A 17,538-nucleotide genomic window follows, 5' to 3' on the forward strand; every position below is an offset into this window, starting at 1 on the left:
TGTACTGGAGAAGGCTAGACACCCCCAAGGCTTTCAGAGGCTACACACCTGCCAGCTTCCTAAAGGGTCACTAGCCATGAGATTTAGAACACAAGCAGAAGAAACAAGATGGGAAACTAGTGGAGAGAAGGAGCAGGGAAGAGAAAGGAAAGGCCAGGCGATATTTGATGACTCAGTGGAGTACAAGCTATCACAGTGATGTCTTAGAAACCCAATTGCGTTCGATAGAGAGGGTAGATTGAGACGTAACTGGTGCACTGCTTTGAGCCATAGAAGCCATTTTGGATCAGATTATTCATGGAACTACTGTACTGTTATTCCACGAGGAGCCATTTTGGATCTGATTATTCATGGAACTACTGTGCTGATGTTTCACGTGGAGCCATTTTGGATCTGATTATTCATGGTAGCTACAGTACTGATGCTTTACCAGGAGGGAGACATTTTGGATCTGATTAATCAAGTCTAGTCAATTCAAGTTTACGGTGTACACAGTACAATGAAATGCTTACTTGCAGGTTCCCCCTCGAATGTGACAACAATAAGAAGAAAAAAATGTAAGCTTAATAGAATAGAATAATTACAGGCATTCAACAATTGTATAGTACAATATTTCATGTGTGTCAGGGAAGGGGGGGTGCGGCAGCTAGTGTACTGATGTTCCACCTCTGCCGTGAACCCTCTCATTAGGTAATCTGTCTTGCAGGCCATCAAATTTTCAGCGAGCATGAATAAGTCAGAAAGTGCTGCCTTTAATCACGCTGAGAGAAGATTCCCAAAACTCTTCCTTTGTGCTCTTCTGCTTACCAAATAAAACATTGAAAGCATTGCTGCCACAGAAGAGGTGCAAGGTTTGACCAATTAGATAACGGAGGAGGAGGTGGAGAGAGGTGGAGTGTTCTCTCTAAAGTGTTTATCTAAATTTAATCCATTTTAAATTCAGGATGGAACACAACATAATTTGGAAAAAGTCAATGGGTGTGAATACTTAGAATACTGTATATATATTTTCACACTATTGTTGGAATAATACTGTGAAAATGATGATATTGCCTTTTTAGTTTAAGAGCTGTTTGAAAAGACTGCCTGAAATTTCAGCCTGTTTTGGTGGGATGGAGTTCTGGCTCCATGTGGTAAACTAGTTATTAGACTAATAAGAAAGAGAGTTACAAACCTCTCTGCCAATGGCCTAACAGCCAATGTTCGGTTTTCCCCTCCCCACTCAGACCACTCCCAGACAGTCCTAAAATTCTTGCTTGAGAAATTTCTTCTTGCTAAGAAGCTATTTTTGTTTCTTTTTGGCTATTTTAATTGAAAACATAGTAAGGTAGTTAATTGTTGCCCGGAAATGATTTGATATTGAGATAAAAACGGCTGCAATGGCCCTTTAGGGCTAAGCTGGGGCTAGACAGCGTTTCCAGGTCAATCGATTATAATTTTGCGGCAGGTAAACAACTCCCTGTGGGATCTCCTAGGCAACTGGACCGGGGACAAGCTGCTGAGCATCTAACTAACTTAATACAGGTATATATTCCCAATCGAATCAAGTTTTATTTTATTTTATTTTTTATCAGGCGAAGCAAGGTGATAAGTCACCCATGCCCCTCACATTTCCATTAATGAAGCCCTGTCACAGAGGCCTAATGAATAGATTATTGATGCCATATGATTTATTTTATACCCTTAATACATCTGCTTAACTGTATTTTTTGAACAAACTGTCTGTGTTAATGACGACAGAGATGATCTATACGGGGACAAGAAAACAGGTGCTACTTGGGGTCAGTGGTTTGTAATAGATTTATAGGAGACACTTGAAACAGGACAGTAGCATTTTTACTCTGTCATCTCATTTCACTTCGGAAGACACCCACCCAAACTACACAGAGCATACGCAGTATGAAAAGTGTGACAAAGTTATGGCTAGGAAGAAATGATACCACAACCGATCATATTTTATACAGCTGCCTAACAGTATTTCTCAAAACCTGCTCGTTTTCATGACTTCAAAGAACAAGAAAACAGCAGAAGAAAACAAGTGCCATTTGGGTTTAGTGGTTTTTCCATAGCTAATAATGGCAGTTCTGCCCCTGGTCCATTTGTCTTTATTATGCTTTGTTAATAAGGGGAATTGTGAGTGAATGGGTGAGAAAAGGGAGGAGCAATTATGATTAATTGGAAATGAATGCCTATTAGCTTTCATTTAAATCTGCTTAAGCTCTGCCTAATAGGATATAATGGGATAATCCTATACCGGTTTGAAAGAGTTGGTTAAGTGTGGCCTGTTGTATTTTCATTCACAAAGCCAATGTCTATGTACAGTCACTGTACCCACTGATAACATGCTCAATAAATGCACACAAAAGTAAAACAGGTGTGGTTGTCATTTTCCAGATGTCTCTGTCCACATAGCCTAAGAAATATTTCATGGGTACTGCGTGGCAGGTTGGAAAACAGCGGGTGATTGGAGCTATTGACTTCAGAAACGACCCGCTGGAAAACCTACAGAGCCATATTCATGCCAGCCCATCTATTCTATTCATGAGGCAGTGACCTGTGGGGGGTGGGGGAGGAGAGGGAGGAGGCTCATCTGATCCACAGCCTCTAAGACGCTGCCAGGAGATCAAACACCCTCCCTCCCTCCCTCATCCCCCTTTTCTTCTCCTCTTTCAGGAGCGGTGGGTTGATAGTTGCATAGACAAGGCTTGTGACCCAGTTTCTCCCAGTGGAAGATGACTGAAGTCCCTGAACAAAAGCCTCCCATCCCGTCTTTACCTACAAGAGGAGATAGAGGATGGATAACTAGGACTCTAGCGAATGCATGCCATCTTTTTCCCTGCACCAAAGACCAACCGTATACCTTAAATGGCTTCCTCCACGCCCTGTGTATCAGGGACGGTGCCGGTCGCCAAGTAACGGTGTCGTCTCATGCTTTTGGATAATGCTGATTTAAATTCACCTAGACACTGGTACGAATTTGCCAAATGGAAAGAAAATTCATAAAAATTAGGGAGGTAGATTAGGGCCAAATGAATGGAATTGCTGAATAAATTTCACAGCAGTTCAGTGTAAATTGTTTACAACCCTGAGGGCCCCTTGAAGGTAGAGCTGCCTGCCACACACTGTTTTCACAGGGCCAGCTTGATATGGATGGGATCTGACAGTTAGCATCATGACACTTAGCAGCCACAGTGCCCATTTTCTGTTTCTCCTATTTTCTGTTGACTCTCCTCCATTTCCTCCCTCTCTCCTCTACCTCTCTCTTTTCCTCTCCTTTACTGTTCTGCCCCTGTCTCTATCTCACTCTCCCCCCCCCCCCCCCCCTCTCTATATATATCTCTCTTTCTAGGCCTCACATGGTGACAGAGTACATGGGTATCAGGAACGAGAGCTTCATGAAGATTGCAGCAGTGGGGACGTGGATGGGGGACTTTGTGACTGCGTGGATGGTGAGAGAACAGTAGCCCAACACTGAGTAGCAGCAACTAGAATATAAGCACAAAGATAGTGGAATGTGTCTTTATACCCTTAGCACCAGAAACAGAACAGAGACAGTGCGAGGTCACAGGAAACACAGAGAGACATAGCGGCACAGCGAGGAGTAGAGTAGAGCAGAGGAGAGACAGTGAGGGTTGCCTCAACACCAGCCCATCCCTGTTCATTTGTCAACATAAAGAGAGGATGGAGCTCCGCTGGGATCTGGGATAGGACTGCCTGTGGAGGAAGAGAAAGGAGTTTGACACAACACCCACGGGGAGAAAACTTGACAAGCTTCCTCAGAGTTTCCATTAGTATTCCACTGTACACACTGCGGAGAGAGGGAGGAGATATGGAGGAGAGGGATAGAGGGAAGAGAGAGGGGGAGGGGGAGGGAAGAGAGGGGGGGATATAGAAGGGGAAGAGGGAGGTAGAGCAAGGACGGGCAAGGCAAACTGCTGAATCCAGACATTACTCTCTGGGTTTTTACATTCGATTAATTCAACGAGGCACTTTCAAGACGACCTCTGTGTGTCTCCTTCTCGACAGAACAGATATTTCAGAATGTGTCATCGCTAGATGAGTGAGCAGGAAATGGCTGTTTTTGCAACACTGCTCATGCCAGAAAGATTTACCTGATTTTTCTCAACCAAATCCTTCTCCACTTTATCTGATAGAAGGAGATGTGGCCTATTCAAAATGTACCCTCGCCTCAATGAAGTACCTTCTCCGAACGTCTGGATTTGCGTAGTTGTGCATACAATCCTCTAAAATGTAAATTGTCTTTGATCAAAGAAAATAAACTTAGATTACTTTTAATGATTGACTGTATAGAATAGGAATAAAAACAAAGCAATGCCATTTGAATTGATTATGCCATTCCATTGCAACGTTCCATATGCAGAAGGGCAAATTCTAACCATCTATTTTGACACTGTATTCAGAATGAAATAACACAATCTCATTCCATTCCTTGTCTACGAGTGTCAGAATTCTGTGTTTTTTAATATTTGAGCTTCATTTAGACATCATTCCAAAAATTCAGGATTACTGAAAATGCCATCTCAGTTTGAGTTTAGTCTTAATATTGGTGCTGTACTCGCAACCCACAGCATGTTCGTTTATGGGTCTTTCCCAGGTCACTGACATGATGCTCCAGGACCAGCACTACCCAGACTGGGGCAAAGCTGCCAGAAGGTTCTGGAAACAAGGCAACCACAGGATAATCCTCTTCTGGTAGGTACTGTCTCCAGTCTAATGCATACAATATGCTGCCTCTGTGTATGTGTGTGTGTTTATCACCTGTGTGGGTGCTAGGGTTCATGTGTGTGTGTGTGTGGGTGCTAGGGTTCGTGTGTGTGTGTGTGTGTGTGTGTGTGTGTGTGTGTGTGTGTGTGGGGGGGTGCTAGGGTTCGTGTGTGTGTGTGTGTGGGTCCTAGGGTTCGTGTGTGTGTGTGTGTGGGTCCTAGGGTTCGTGTGTGTGTGTGTGGGTGCTAGGGTTCATGTGTGTGTGTGTGTGGGTGCTAGGGTTCATGTGTGGGTGTGGGTGCTAGAGTTCATGTGTGGGTGTGTGTGCTAGAGTTCATGTGTGTGGGTGCTAGGGTTTGTGTGTGTGGGTGCTAGGGTTTGTGTGTGTGGGTGCTAGGGTTCATGTGTGGGTGGGTGCTAGGGTTCATGTGTGGGTGGGTGCTAGGGTTCATGTGTGGGTGGGTGCTAGGGTTCGTGTGTGTGGGTGCCAGGGTTCGTGTGTGGGTGTGGGTGCTAGAGTTCGTGTGTGTGGGTGCTAGGGTTCATGTGTGGGTGTGGGTGCTAGAGTTCATGTGTGGGTGTGTGTGCTAGAGTTCATGTCTGTGGGTGCTAGGGTTTGTGTGTGTGGGTGCTAGGGTTTGTGTGTGTGGGTGCTAGGGTTCATGTGTGGGTGGGTGCTAGGGTTCGTGTGTGTGGGTGCCAGGGTTCGTGTGTGGGTGTGGGTGCGAGGGTTCGTGTGTGTGGGCGCTAGAGTTCATGTGTGTGGGTGGGTGCTAGAGTTTGTGTGTGTGGATGCTAGGGTTCATGTGTGTGGATGCTAGGGTTCATGTGTGTGTGTGCTAGGGTTCATGTGTGTGGATGCTAGGGTTCATGTGTGTGGATGCTAGGGTTCATGTGTGTGGATGCTAGGGTTCATGTGTGTGGGTGCTAGGGTTCATGTGTGTGTGTGGGTGCTAGAGTTCGTGTGTGTGGGTGCTAGAGTTCATGTGTGTGGGTGCTAGAGTTTATGTGTGTGTGGGTGCTAGAGTTTATGTGTGTGTGGGTGCTAGAGTTTATGTGTGTGTGGGTGCTAGAGTTTATGTGTGTGTGGGTGCTAGAGTTTATGTGTGTGTGTGGGTGCTAGAGTTTGTGTGTGTGGGTGCTAGGGTTCATGTGTGTGGATGCTAGGGTTCATGTGTGTGTGTGCTAGGGTTCGTGTGTGTGTGTGGGTGCTAGAGTTCGTGTGTGTGGGTGCTAGAGTTCATGTGTGTGGGTGCTAGAGTTTATGTGTGTGTGGGTGCTAGAGTTTATGTGTGTGTGGGTGCTAGAGTTTATGTGTGTGTGGGTGCTAGAGTTTATGTGTGTGTGTGGGTGCTAGAGTTTATGTGGGTGCTAGGGTTCGTGTGGGTGCTAGGGTTCGTGTGTGTGTGTGTGTGGATGCTAGAGTTCATGTGGGTGCTAGGGTTCGTGTGTGTGTGGGTGTTAGGGTTCGTGTGTGTGTGGGTGCTAGGGTTCGTGTGTGTGGGTGCTAGGGTTCATGAGTATTTGTGTGTGCATTAGCATGCATACATGTATTAATGTATGGTTATTCAGACAAAGCCCTGTGTGGATGAGAGGTGTGAAGGAAAGGGAGATACCTAGTCAGTTGTACAACTGAATGCATTCAACCGACATGTGTCTTCCTCATTTAACCCCTCTGAATCAGAGAGGTGCGGGGGGCTGCCTTAATTGATGTCCACGTCATCGGTGCCCAGGGAGCAGTTGTTGTTGGGGGTTAACTGCCTTGCTCAAGGGCAGAACAGCACATTTTTCTACTTTGCCGGCTCAGGGATTCGAACCAGCGAAAGTTAGGTTACGGGCCCAACGCTCTTAACCTCTAGGGTTTACACACAGTTACACACAGAGTCAATAGGGCTGTTAATCTTCCTCCGCTCAGTGTCAACACCTTTAATTAGAAAAACAGGCAGAGGAAATCAATGGACATAACAAGGTCACAGGGCCAGCTATACCCCTGCCTTTACACACACACACACACACACACACACACACACACACACACACACACACACACACACACACACACACACACACACACACACACACACACACACACACACACACACACACACACACACACACACACACACACACACACACTTGTCTTTACCTCACTGAGACAGAGCAAGGGCTATGACCCAATCAAGCTGTTACACGGTGTCCAATAATGCTCATCACAAGGGAGCGATCAATGGCCTAGATACAGTTGAAGTGGGAAGTTTACATACACTTAGATTGGAATCATTAAAAAAAAATCATTGTTTTTCAACCACTCCAAAAATGTATTGTTAACAAGCTATAGTTTTGGCAAGTTGGTCATCTACGTTGTGCATAACACAAGAAATGTTTCCAACAATTATTTACGGACAGATATTTCACTTATAGGTCACTGTATCACGTTAATCTGTACAAACAATAGTACGCAAGTATAAACACTATGGGACCACGAAGCCATCATATCGCTCAGGAAGGAGACGCGTTCTGTCTCCTAGAGATGAACGTACTTTGGTGCGAAAAGTGCAAATCAATCCCAGAACAACAGCAAAGGACTTTGTGAAGATGCTGGAGGAAACAGGTACAAAAGTATCTATATCCACAGTAAAACTAGTCCTATATCGACTTAACCTGAAACGCCGCTCAGCAAGGAAGAAGACTCTGCTCCAAAACCGGCATAAAAAAGCCAGACTACGGTTTGCAACTGCACATGGGGACAAAGATCGTACTTTTTGGAGAAATGTCTTCTGGTCTGATGAAACAAAAATAGAACTGTTTGGCCATAATGACCATTGTTATGTTTGGAGGAAAAAGGGGGAGACTTGCAAGCCAAAGAACACCATCCCAACCATGAAGCACAGGGGTGGCACCATCATGTTGTGGGGGTGCTTTGCTGCAGGAGTGACTGGTGCACTTCACAAAATAGATGGCATCATGAGGGAGGAACATTATGTGGATATATTGAAGCAACATCTCAAGACATCAGTCAGGAAGTTAAAGCTTGGTCGCAAATGGGTCTTCCAAATGGACAATGACCCCAAGCATACATCCAAAGTTGTGGCAAAATCGCTTAAGGACAACAAAGTCAAGGTATTGGAGTGGCCTCAATCCTATAGAAAATGTGTGGGCAGAACTGAAAAAGCGTGTGCGAGCAAGGAGGACTACAAACCTGACTCATTTACACCAGCTCTGTCAGGAGGAATGGGCCAAAATTCACCCAACTTATTGTGGGAAGCTTGTGGAAGGCTACCTGAAACGATTGACCCAAGTTAAACAATTTAAAGGCAATGCTACCAAATACTAATTGAGTGTATGTAAACTTCTGACCCACTGGGAATGTGAAAGAAATAAAAGCTGAAATAAATCATTCTCTCTACTATTATTTTGACATTTCACATTCTTAAAATAAAGTGGTGATCCTAACTGACCTAAGACAGGGAATTCTTTACAAGGATTAAATGTCAGGAATGGTGAAAAACTGAGTTTAAATGTTTTTGGCTAAGGTGTATGTAAACTTCCGACTTCAACTGTATTTCACACGGTCACTCCACCAGGTCAACATGAATGTTGTTCGTTACTGCCAGTCAAACATTACAGCTTGATGCCGTTTTCTATGCCCCTAATGCTCTAGTGGTTATTGAACAGGAAGAGGACATTAGGGTCATTTCAGGGACAGGGATATTTGAGCTTATGTTCTGTAAAAATAGCAACACTGTTGAAACAGCGTGGTATTGTCAGAGTGATTTTGAATTCATAGATTTTAGATGTGTATGATAATTATTTTTTTTTGCAAACTGCTATACAGTATCTCCATTGTTTAGCTGGAATGGAATGTTTGTATCCTGTATATTTTACTGTGATATGTGGTTGTCTCACCTACTTATCTTAAGATGAATGCACTAACTGTAAGTCGCTCTGGATAAGAGTATCTGCTAAATGACTAAAATGTCAAATGTAAATGTTTTACATATAGATTTCATATTACTGTATTTAATAATACAATATTTATATATATATAAATATTGATGTCACAAATGTATCATTTGTACATTTCTTTATACAAAATGTAGTTATTTGTTACATTTGACTGCAGTTCTACTTATTTCTCTGAGATGTAGGCGGATATATAGCGTCTTGCAACAAAAAAACATGATAATTTGTCTCCTTGAAAGCAAACCGTCAAGTGATAGATTTGAAACAAATACCGTACATGTCTGTCATTGAACACCCCATGCCATGATTAGATAGTGAAAACTGATCAATATCTTTCATAATTTCTTTAAACAATAAAAGCTAATTTACCAACATTTCTGAAAATGTATATATCGAGTTTTGGAATGAAACTCTTCATACGTATGAATGACTAATACGTTGAAATTAAAAGCCACACTCTTCAATTGATTGTTCCTCTATTAGGATGCAAGGGAGATACCTGTAGTCTCAGTGGCTACTCTGGAAGCCTTTGTCTTGTTGATGGATGCCTCCAGTCTGACGGTCACAATCAATTTGTACTCTGACGAGCCATCATCTCAAATACTGAGGAGAAAGTATAATTGATGAATATGTTGAGGAATGTATCTTGAAATTGTTCAGCAATTAATCTGGATAAATCACAATAACAGTGCCGAAAAATAATCCACTTTAAAAAAACAACATTTGAAACATGATATGGCTTGGCGCTAGCTATCTGCAATGCAGCCAGTTACCATGGGGATGGAACAACCCACACAACACCAACGTAATAATTACTGAATGACATTGAAACAAGTACAAAGAAGAGCAAAATATAGAGTTTTGCTAAATCCAAAGTCAATAACACACAGATAAACATAAAATGATACCTAAGAGAATTAGTAACCAATGTCAATATTTACATATACCTATGATGAGCTCCTCTTATTATAGTATTGATGTTGTGTACTTTAGAGAAATGAGCAGAAGACAAATTATCATTGTCCACTGTAACAAATGGACTAATAAAGTGGTAATTAGTAAATCTGTGGAGTGACCCACGTGACTAACAGGAAACTAATGCAATTCTACTTCCTCACTCCTCCAGGACGGTCCTGATCACTCTGACGTCGGTGGTGTTGCTGGTCATCAGTACTGACTGGATCAGCTGGGACAACCTGAACCGTGGCTTTCTGCCTAGCGACGAGGTCTCCAGGGCCTTCCTGGCTTCCTTCATCCTGGTCTTTGACCTGCTCATTGTCATGCAGGTAGGGGCTCCCCCATGGCCAATTAAAAACTAGCTTGGCTCCATTACTCTCCCCCTCTTTTTTCCCCTTTATCTCTTCCGTTCCTCACCCCTCCCTCAGTCACAGGGGCACTGCGGCACTGGGTTGAGAGAGCGAGAGAGGAAGACGTTTGATCAGTCAGAGCCTGCATGACTACACACCCACTGCTGCTTCTGATTTATATCTCTACCCCTCATCCCCTATCCAGCCATCCCCTATCCAGCCATCCCCTATCCAGCCATCCCCCTATCCAGCCATCCCCCTATCCAGCCATCCCCTATCCAGCCATCCCCCTATCCAGCCATCCCCCTATCCAGCCATCCCCCTATCCAGCCATCCCCCTATCCAGCCATCCCCCTATCCAGCCATCCCCCTATCCAGCCATCCCCCTATCCAGCCAACCCCCTATACAGCCATCCCCCTATACAGCCAACCCCCTATACAGCCATCCCCCTATCCAGCCAACCCCCTATCCAGCCAACCCCCTATCCAGCCATCCCCCTATCCAGCCATCCCCCTATCCAGGCATCCCCCTATCCAGCCAACCCCCTATACAGCCATCCCCCTATCCAGCCATCCCCCTATCCAGCCAACCCCCTACCCAGCCAACCCCCTACCCAGCCATACCTCTACCCAGCCATACCTCTACCCAGCCATACCTCTACCCAGCCACCCCCTATCCAGCCACCCCCCTATCCAGCCACCCCCCTATCCAGCCACCCCCCTATCCAGCCACCCCCCTATCCAGCCACCCCTCTATCCAGCCATCCCTCTATCCAGGACTTACCCGTGCTCTCCTCTTCTGTGAACCCGGGCCTTTTTTAATGATGACTTATAACATTTCATGTTTTCTTTCCTTTTTTCCACTCAATGTCCTCCATCCCTCCATCCCACAGGAGCCTATACATCAGTAAAGTGTTTGTCAGTGGCATACTCATGAATATGCAAAATGTATTTGTCTGGGTAGAAAATGCATAGCGGTGTTTCAAGGAGAGAAGGCTTTCAACACAGTAGCCTCAAGCCAAATACAGACTGGGTGGTTTGGAACTGAAGCCTAATTCAGTCAGGCTTCTACTTATGTTTAATAGACATATTTTATCCGCTTTCTTATTGCTTAAAGGATTACATAGTCTAATATCTAGTAGCCCTTAATTGTCTGTTTCCATATGTTTTATGTAATAAATAATTAGTAGCTTCTCATGGATGACTGTACACATTATTGTGTAATAATTCCAGGCTGTGTCACATCCGGCCGTGATGGGGAGTTCCATTGGGCTGCGCACAATTGGCTCAGCATCGTCGGGTTTGGCCGGGGTAGGCCGTCATTGTAAATAAGAATTTGTTCTTAACTGACTTGCCTAGTTAAATTAAAAATACAAAAATACCTCCGTCTCCCTTACTCTTCAGAGTCGATACCTGTGGTTATGGCACAATTCTTGTTTTTACAGGGCTATGATGATTAGTAAACAATGATTTATCTGTAGCTACAATAACTTACTAAATCGCTATATCCTGTTATTGCTCACCTCAGTCATTCAGTTGATATATTTAAATAACGTATTACATAGTCAACTGTTGAATTACTTATTTCTGATTAACATGGCTGTTTTTCTCGTTGTTTCAAGTTTTATTCGTTGTATCATTTTTTGTCTTTTGAATAGGCTTCATTGCTTTTCACTGGTGTCCCCTCTGTTCGCAGAAACAGGCTAATGCGTAATGGTCAGTTTTTTTGCGCCAGCTGTCAGTTGGAGCTCCCATCTCCTGCTTCAGACGTCATCCCATATGACTACTGCAGTCTCCATAATGTGACTTCCTCATTTGACTCTCTAGCCTCAGCCAGTACCCAACTACTTACCAATCACATCACTCCTGTTTTTCACCGCTGGGCTGTATTTCACTCTCATTCAGATGCCTTTGTTTATGATAGGTAGCCCCTCTAATTTTCTGCGCTGTGTACAGCACGCACGTTTAATAGGGTTATTTATGGTTTAAATAAATAACCGTTAGCGCTCACATGGACCTGAGGCCTGTTGTCATTGCACTCTATTGTGGCATAGTCAATAAAAACCTCTCTACTCCTCCTTCCGCCATTCCGACCCACATCATTCCAAATGGCTTCATTCACCTTCATGTGGGCGTGTTGTGGCTGGTAGTTAATCTCTCACCTCCATGAGAAATTAACAGACACAATTAACGGACTGGGCTGGATTTACCTCCCAGCTGATGGAGATTTGTGAGGCTTTTATTTTATTTGGGTATTTGATAGTCTAGTATATTCTTCAGGTTTTTTTTCCAGGTGTGTGTGTGTGTGTGTGTGTGTAACTTTGCAGACTTAAAGACTTGTGCGAGTGAGTGTGTGGTGTGTGCGTGCGCGTGCGCGTCTGTGTGTGTGTTGCGTGCATGCTCACTGTTCTCACATGCTCACCTAGAGACTTATTATTTCATGTGAGGGGGCACATTGCTTAAATGTCATCCTTATTAGTGGGACTGTATCAGGAAACAAAGTATACATCAGTAAGTGGAAGTCCTAATTAATATCTAGGGGGGAATATCTATATTCATATCCTCACATATGAAATGGTATTCCATTTGTAAGTATTGAAAATGGCTGCTGTTTAGTTAAATAACTATCACTAAAAAAGAACAACCACAAATCTAGTTGTTTCAAAAAAATATTATTAAGTAAGTTAATTGCTTCCCCAGCCCTTTTTTTGTTTACTCAACTTTTCGGTCCAAGTGTTACCTGAACAAACAAATAATGTGTTGCCAAAACTTAGCTACTTAGCTACAACTTGAGAAAACTTTTTCAAAAATTCAGTCAAATTAAAATGATGTGTTTGCTTAAGTTGTCTCATATGTTCATTCAACTGGAAATTATTATTTGTGCATCTTAACTAAAAAGGCTGTGGAGCTGGTTAAACACACACAAACAGTGATTTTAACATACAATGTTTTCAATATTTGACATGCATGGTAAAATTGTGCATGTTCATTTATACAGTCATTATTATTCAACTTGTCCTCACCTTGGATTTGAACTCACTACCTCTTGATTCATGGCATTCCAATCTTCCTGCTACACCACCATGTCTGTGCAATTATCAGTTAACAGGTTTGGGGAGTAATCCGTTACATGTAAGGGATTACAAAAAAGGGTAACTGTAATCGTTACGTTACCAGCAAAAATATTGTAAGCAGATTACAGATACTTTTGAAAAACTAGATTACTTTGAGTATTACTTTTAAATTCAGAAAGGATGTTTGCAAAAAACAATTATTTGACACTTCTCTGTTTTCACAATGACATTCAAATCAGCATTGAAAAAAGGCACAAATGTAAGTTTGTTCCACCTGAGCGAGTCTGACCACAAGTCAGAGACCACTATGATGACACACGAAATGTGTTTGATGGATCGCGGGAAAAGAGCAGGAATAGGCTTTTGTAGGCTACAGTCCAAGTTATGTCTTCCAATGGTGCGACTGCTGTCGGCATCCAAAGATTAACCAACTTGAATAAACGCTTGGAAGTAAGGACGACAGCAGTGGTGTAGTCTACGGCGATACGGATATCACCTATTATTGATATCTACATTGCGCAGTGATGTGAATCACACTACTGCTCTCATTTAGCTATTTGCGCTTTACGGATTTGTTTTGTGGATGGCTGTTCACAAATCTAAACGTCTATTTGAACCCAATAATGGTTGAATTCAATAAGTTTAAGCTGCCTATCAATCATTGTTTTTAAAACCAGTGGACAGCCACTGAAAAATGTGATCTTGCAACAGCTACATAGTGCGAATCCCAGCCTATGGAATAAATGTAGGGCTTTTATTGCTCAATCTAATTCATGCTGTTAAAAAAAGTCCTATTCTTGAAGATCAAGGGGTATACCATTTATTGGAATGACTGGAATTCTGATAGACTTTGTTTTTAATGTAAAAATATAATTTAATTGTATTATGATATGTAGTAGAAAGTGATGGGTTAGAAGAAGCCTACATAACCAACCCATAAAGTACAATTTTACATCCATATATGACCACCTATGTAAACTTTAACATTGATTTATCCTGCAATAGGATAAATTATTCATTTGGTAATATACATTTCTGTCTTTTTTTTAATGCCTCAAATGGTGAAAGTAATCTAAAAGTAACTGAATGTAATCAGATAATGTTACTGAGTTTGGGTAATCCAAAAGTTACATTACTGATTACAAATTTGAACAGGTAACTGTAACATATTACATTTAGAAAGTAACCTACCCAACCCTGTCAGTTAATCTGACTATTCTCTATTCATTGATTCAATTGACTTATATAAGCAATTTTATTTATTTTTTATGTTACTCCTTAATCACTATGATAAAGAAAATAATTATTCTTGGGTGTACTTTTAACAGTGCTGAGATTTTATTTGAAGTGCAAAGTGTAGCAATACTGGTGAAGTCAGTTATGGACACATATGTGGTGGAGTAGGAGGAAGAGTGGAATGCTGTGAACCACAAGGTTTTGAGTTCAAATCCCAGGTGAGAACAACTTGAATATTAATTTCTATATGTATATGAACATACACAATGTAATCATGTGTGTCAAATATGTAAGTTGAAAAGTTGTATGATAAAAGCATGTGTGTAACTAAATCCACAGCCTTTTTTTTGGTAAGATGCCCAAATAATAATTTATAATTGAATGAACGTATGAGACAATTTGAGCAAACACATCATTTTAAGTAGACAAAACTTTGGGCCAACAAAAAATGTTAAGTTCAGATAACACTTTGACCTAAAAGTTGAGTAAACCAGTTAATGAAGAATATTTAGTTTAAACAACTCCATTTAGTTTTTCAGTGTAGGCTATACTGTCATGATCGGGGGAAAGGCCGTTATGCATACAAAGAAAGATCTTTGGGTTATCTAAGACGTACAGCATGTCTCTCTGTCTGTTCAACACACATATTCTTCCCAGACGTTATCTTCAGCATATTTCATTGATCTTACAGAGTCTGTATTGACTTTTCCCAATCAGGGACTAAGGAGGCACAGAGTGGTTTGTGATGTCTATATTGAGTGGTTTGTGATGTGTTTTGACATGAGGAACCCCAAATGCATAAAGGCACAGTACAGGGCCCTGTAAACACACTGTGCACAGCAGCTCTCAGTTAGGCTTTTGACCTCTGTGGTACCTTACCCATCAATAGACAACTCCCCTGAATCCCTAGCAAGTACCATGAAAAGAAATCCCTGTTGTTCACTTTGGAACATAATGTATTGTTGTCTCTGATTTTATGCTTGGTCTTACATGTTACATGTTGTTTACTTCAGTAAAATCTGTCACTACGAAAGACTTCTGATCAAATGGACTCCTGGGATGGTTGTTAAAAATGAGCGGGAGCTACACGCAGTATGGTGCAAAGCATTGGATGATTGTGTATCAAATCAAATCAAATGTGATTAGTCACATGCGCCGAATACAACCTTACAGTGAAATGCTTACTTACAAGCCCCTAACCAACAATGCTGTTTAAAAAATATGAATAAGAAATTAAAGGAACAAGTAATTAAAAAGCAGCAGTAACATAACAGTAGCGAGGCTATACACAGGGGGGTACTGGTACAGAGTCAATGTGTGGGGGCACTGGTTAGTCGAGGTAATATGTACAGTTGAAGTCGGAAGTTTACATACACTTAGGTTGGAGTCATTAACTTGTTTTTCAACCACTCCACAATTTTAACAAACTATAGTTTTGGCAAGTCGGTTAGGACATCTACTTTGTGAATGACACAAGTAATTTTTCCAACAGTTGTTTACATTATTTCACTTATAATTCACTGTATCACAATTCCAGTGGGTCAGAAGTTTACACACACTAAGTTGACTGTGCCTTTAAACAGCTTGGAAAATTCCAGAAAATTATGTCATGGCTTTAGAAGCTTCTGATAGGCTAATTGACATAATTTTAGTCATTTGGAGGTGTACCTGTGGATGTATTTCAAGGCCTACCTTCAAACTCAGTGCCTTTTTGCTTGTCATCATGGGAAAATCAAAAGAAATCAGCCAAGCCCTCAGGAAAAAAAATGTAGACCTCCACAAGTCTGGTTCATCCCTGGGAGCAATTTCCAAACTTCTGAAGGTACCATGTTCATTTGTACAAACAATAGTACGCAAGTATAAACACCATGGGACCATGCAGCCGTCATACCGCTCAGGAATGAGACGCGTTCTGTCTCCTAGAGATGAACATACTTTGGTGCAAAAAGTGCAAATCAATCTCAGAACAACAGCAAAGGACCTTGTGAAGATGCTGGAGGAAACAGGTACAATAGTATCTATATCCACAGTAAAACGAGTCCTATATCGACATAACCTGAAAGGCCGCTCAGCAAGGAAGAAGCCACTGCTCCAAAACCGCCATAAAAAAAAGCCAGACTACGGTTTGCAACTGCACATGGGGACAAAGATCGTACTTTTTGGAGAAATGTCTTCTGGTCTGATGAATCAAAAATAGAACTGTTTGGCCATAATGGCCATCGTTATGTTTGGATGAAAAAGGGGGTGCTTGCAAGCCAATGAACACCATCCCAACCGTGAAGCACGGGGGTGGCAGCATCATGTTGTGGCGGTGCTTTGCTGCAGGAGATACTGGTGCACTTCACAAAATAGATGGCATCACGAGGCAGGAAAATTATGTGGATTTATTGAAGCAACATCTCAAGACATCAGTCAGGAAGTTAAAGCTTGGTTGGGTCTTCCAAATGGAAGCATACTTCCAAAGTTGTGGCAAAATGGCTTAAGGACAACAAAGTCAAGGTATTGGAGTGGCCATCACAAAGCCCTGACCTTACTCCTATAGAACATTTGTGGGCAGAATTGAAAAAGCATGTGCGAGCAAGGAGGCCTACAAACCTGACTCAGTTACACCAGCTCTGTCAGGAGGAATGGGCCAAAATTCACCCAACTGATAGTGGGAAGCTTGTGGAAGGCTACCTGAAACATTTGACCCAAGTTAAACAATTTAAAGGCAATGCTACCAAATACTAATTGAGTGCATGTAAACCTCTGACCCACTGGGAATATGATGAAAGAAATAAAAGCTGAAATAAATAATTCTCTCTACTGTTATTCTGACATTTCACATTCTTAAAATAAAGTGGTGCTAGTAACTGACCTAAAACAGGGATTTTTTTACTAGGAATAAATGTCAGGAATTGTGAAAAACTGAGTTTAAAAGTAGTTGGCTAAGGTGTATGTAAACTTCTGACTTCAACTGTACATGTAGGTAGAATTATTAAAGTTACTATGCATAGATAATAACAGAGTAGCAGCGGAGTAAAAGAGGGGGTGGGGGGGGGGGGGGCAGTGCAAATAGTCTAAGTATCCGTTTGATTAGATGTTCAGGAGTCTTATGGCTTGGCGGAGAGAACTGTCTATGACTAGGTTGGCTGGAGTCTTTGACAATTTTTAGGGTCTTCCTCTGACACCGCCTGGTATAGAGGTCCTGGATGGCAGGAAGCTTGGCCCCAGTGATGTACTGGGCCGTACGC

General features: G+C 42.2%; 1 protein-coding gene across 2 annotated transcripts in view; it reads left to right on the forward strand.

Moving 5' to 3' along the window:
* The window catches only part of tmem117 (transmembrane protein 117), a 99,799-nt gene that overhangs the window by 35,385 nt on the left and 46,876 nt on the right, over positions 1-17,538 (forward strand). For both annotated transcript variants that reach the window (XR_008760799.1, XM_055934508.1), the window contains exons 4-6: positions 3,350-3,449; positions 4,616-4,713; positions 9,815-9,974. Coding sequence is in view for 1 of the 2 variants with exons in the window: in XM_055934508.1 (XP_055790483.1) it covers positions 3,350-3,449; positions 4,616-4,713; positions 9,815-9,974 (358 nt within the window). In the remaining variant the exon portion in view is untranslated. The remainder of the gene's footprint in view (positions 1-3,349; positions 3,450-4,615; positions 4,714-9,814; positions 9,975-17,538) is intronic.

Source organism: Salvelinus fontinalis, chromosome 9 (assembly GCF_029448725.1).
Source record: "Salvelinus fontinalis isolate EN_2023a chromosome 9, ASM2944872v1, whole genome shotgun sequence".
NCBI classification, from domain to species: Eukaryota; Metazoa; Chordata; class Actinopteri; order Salmoniformes; family Salmonidae; genus Salvelinus; species Salvelinus fontinalis.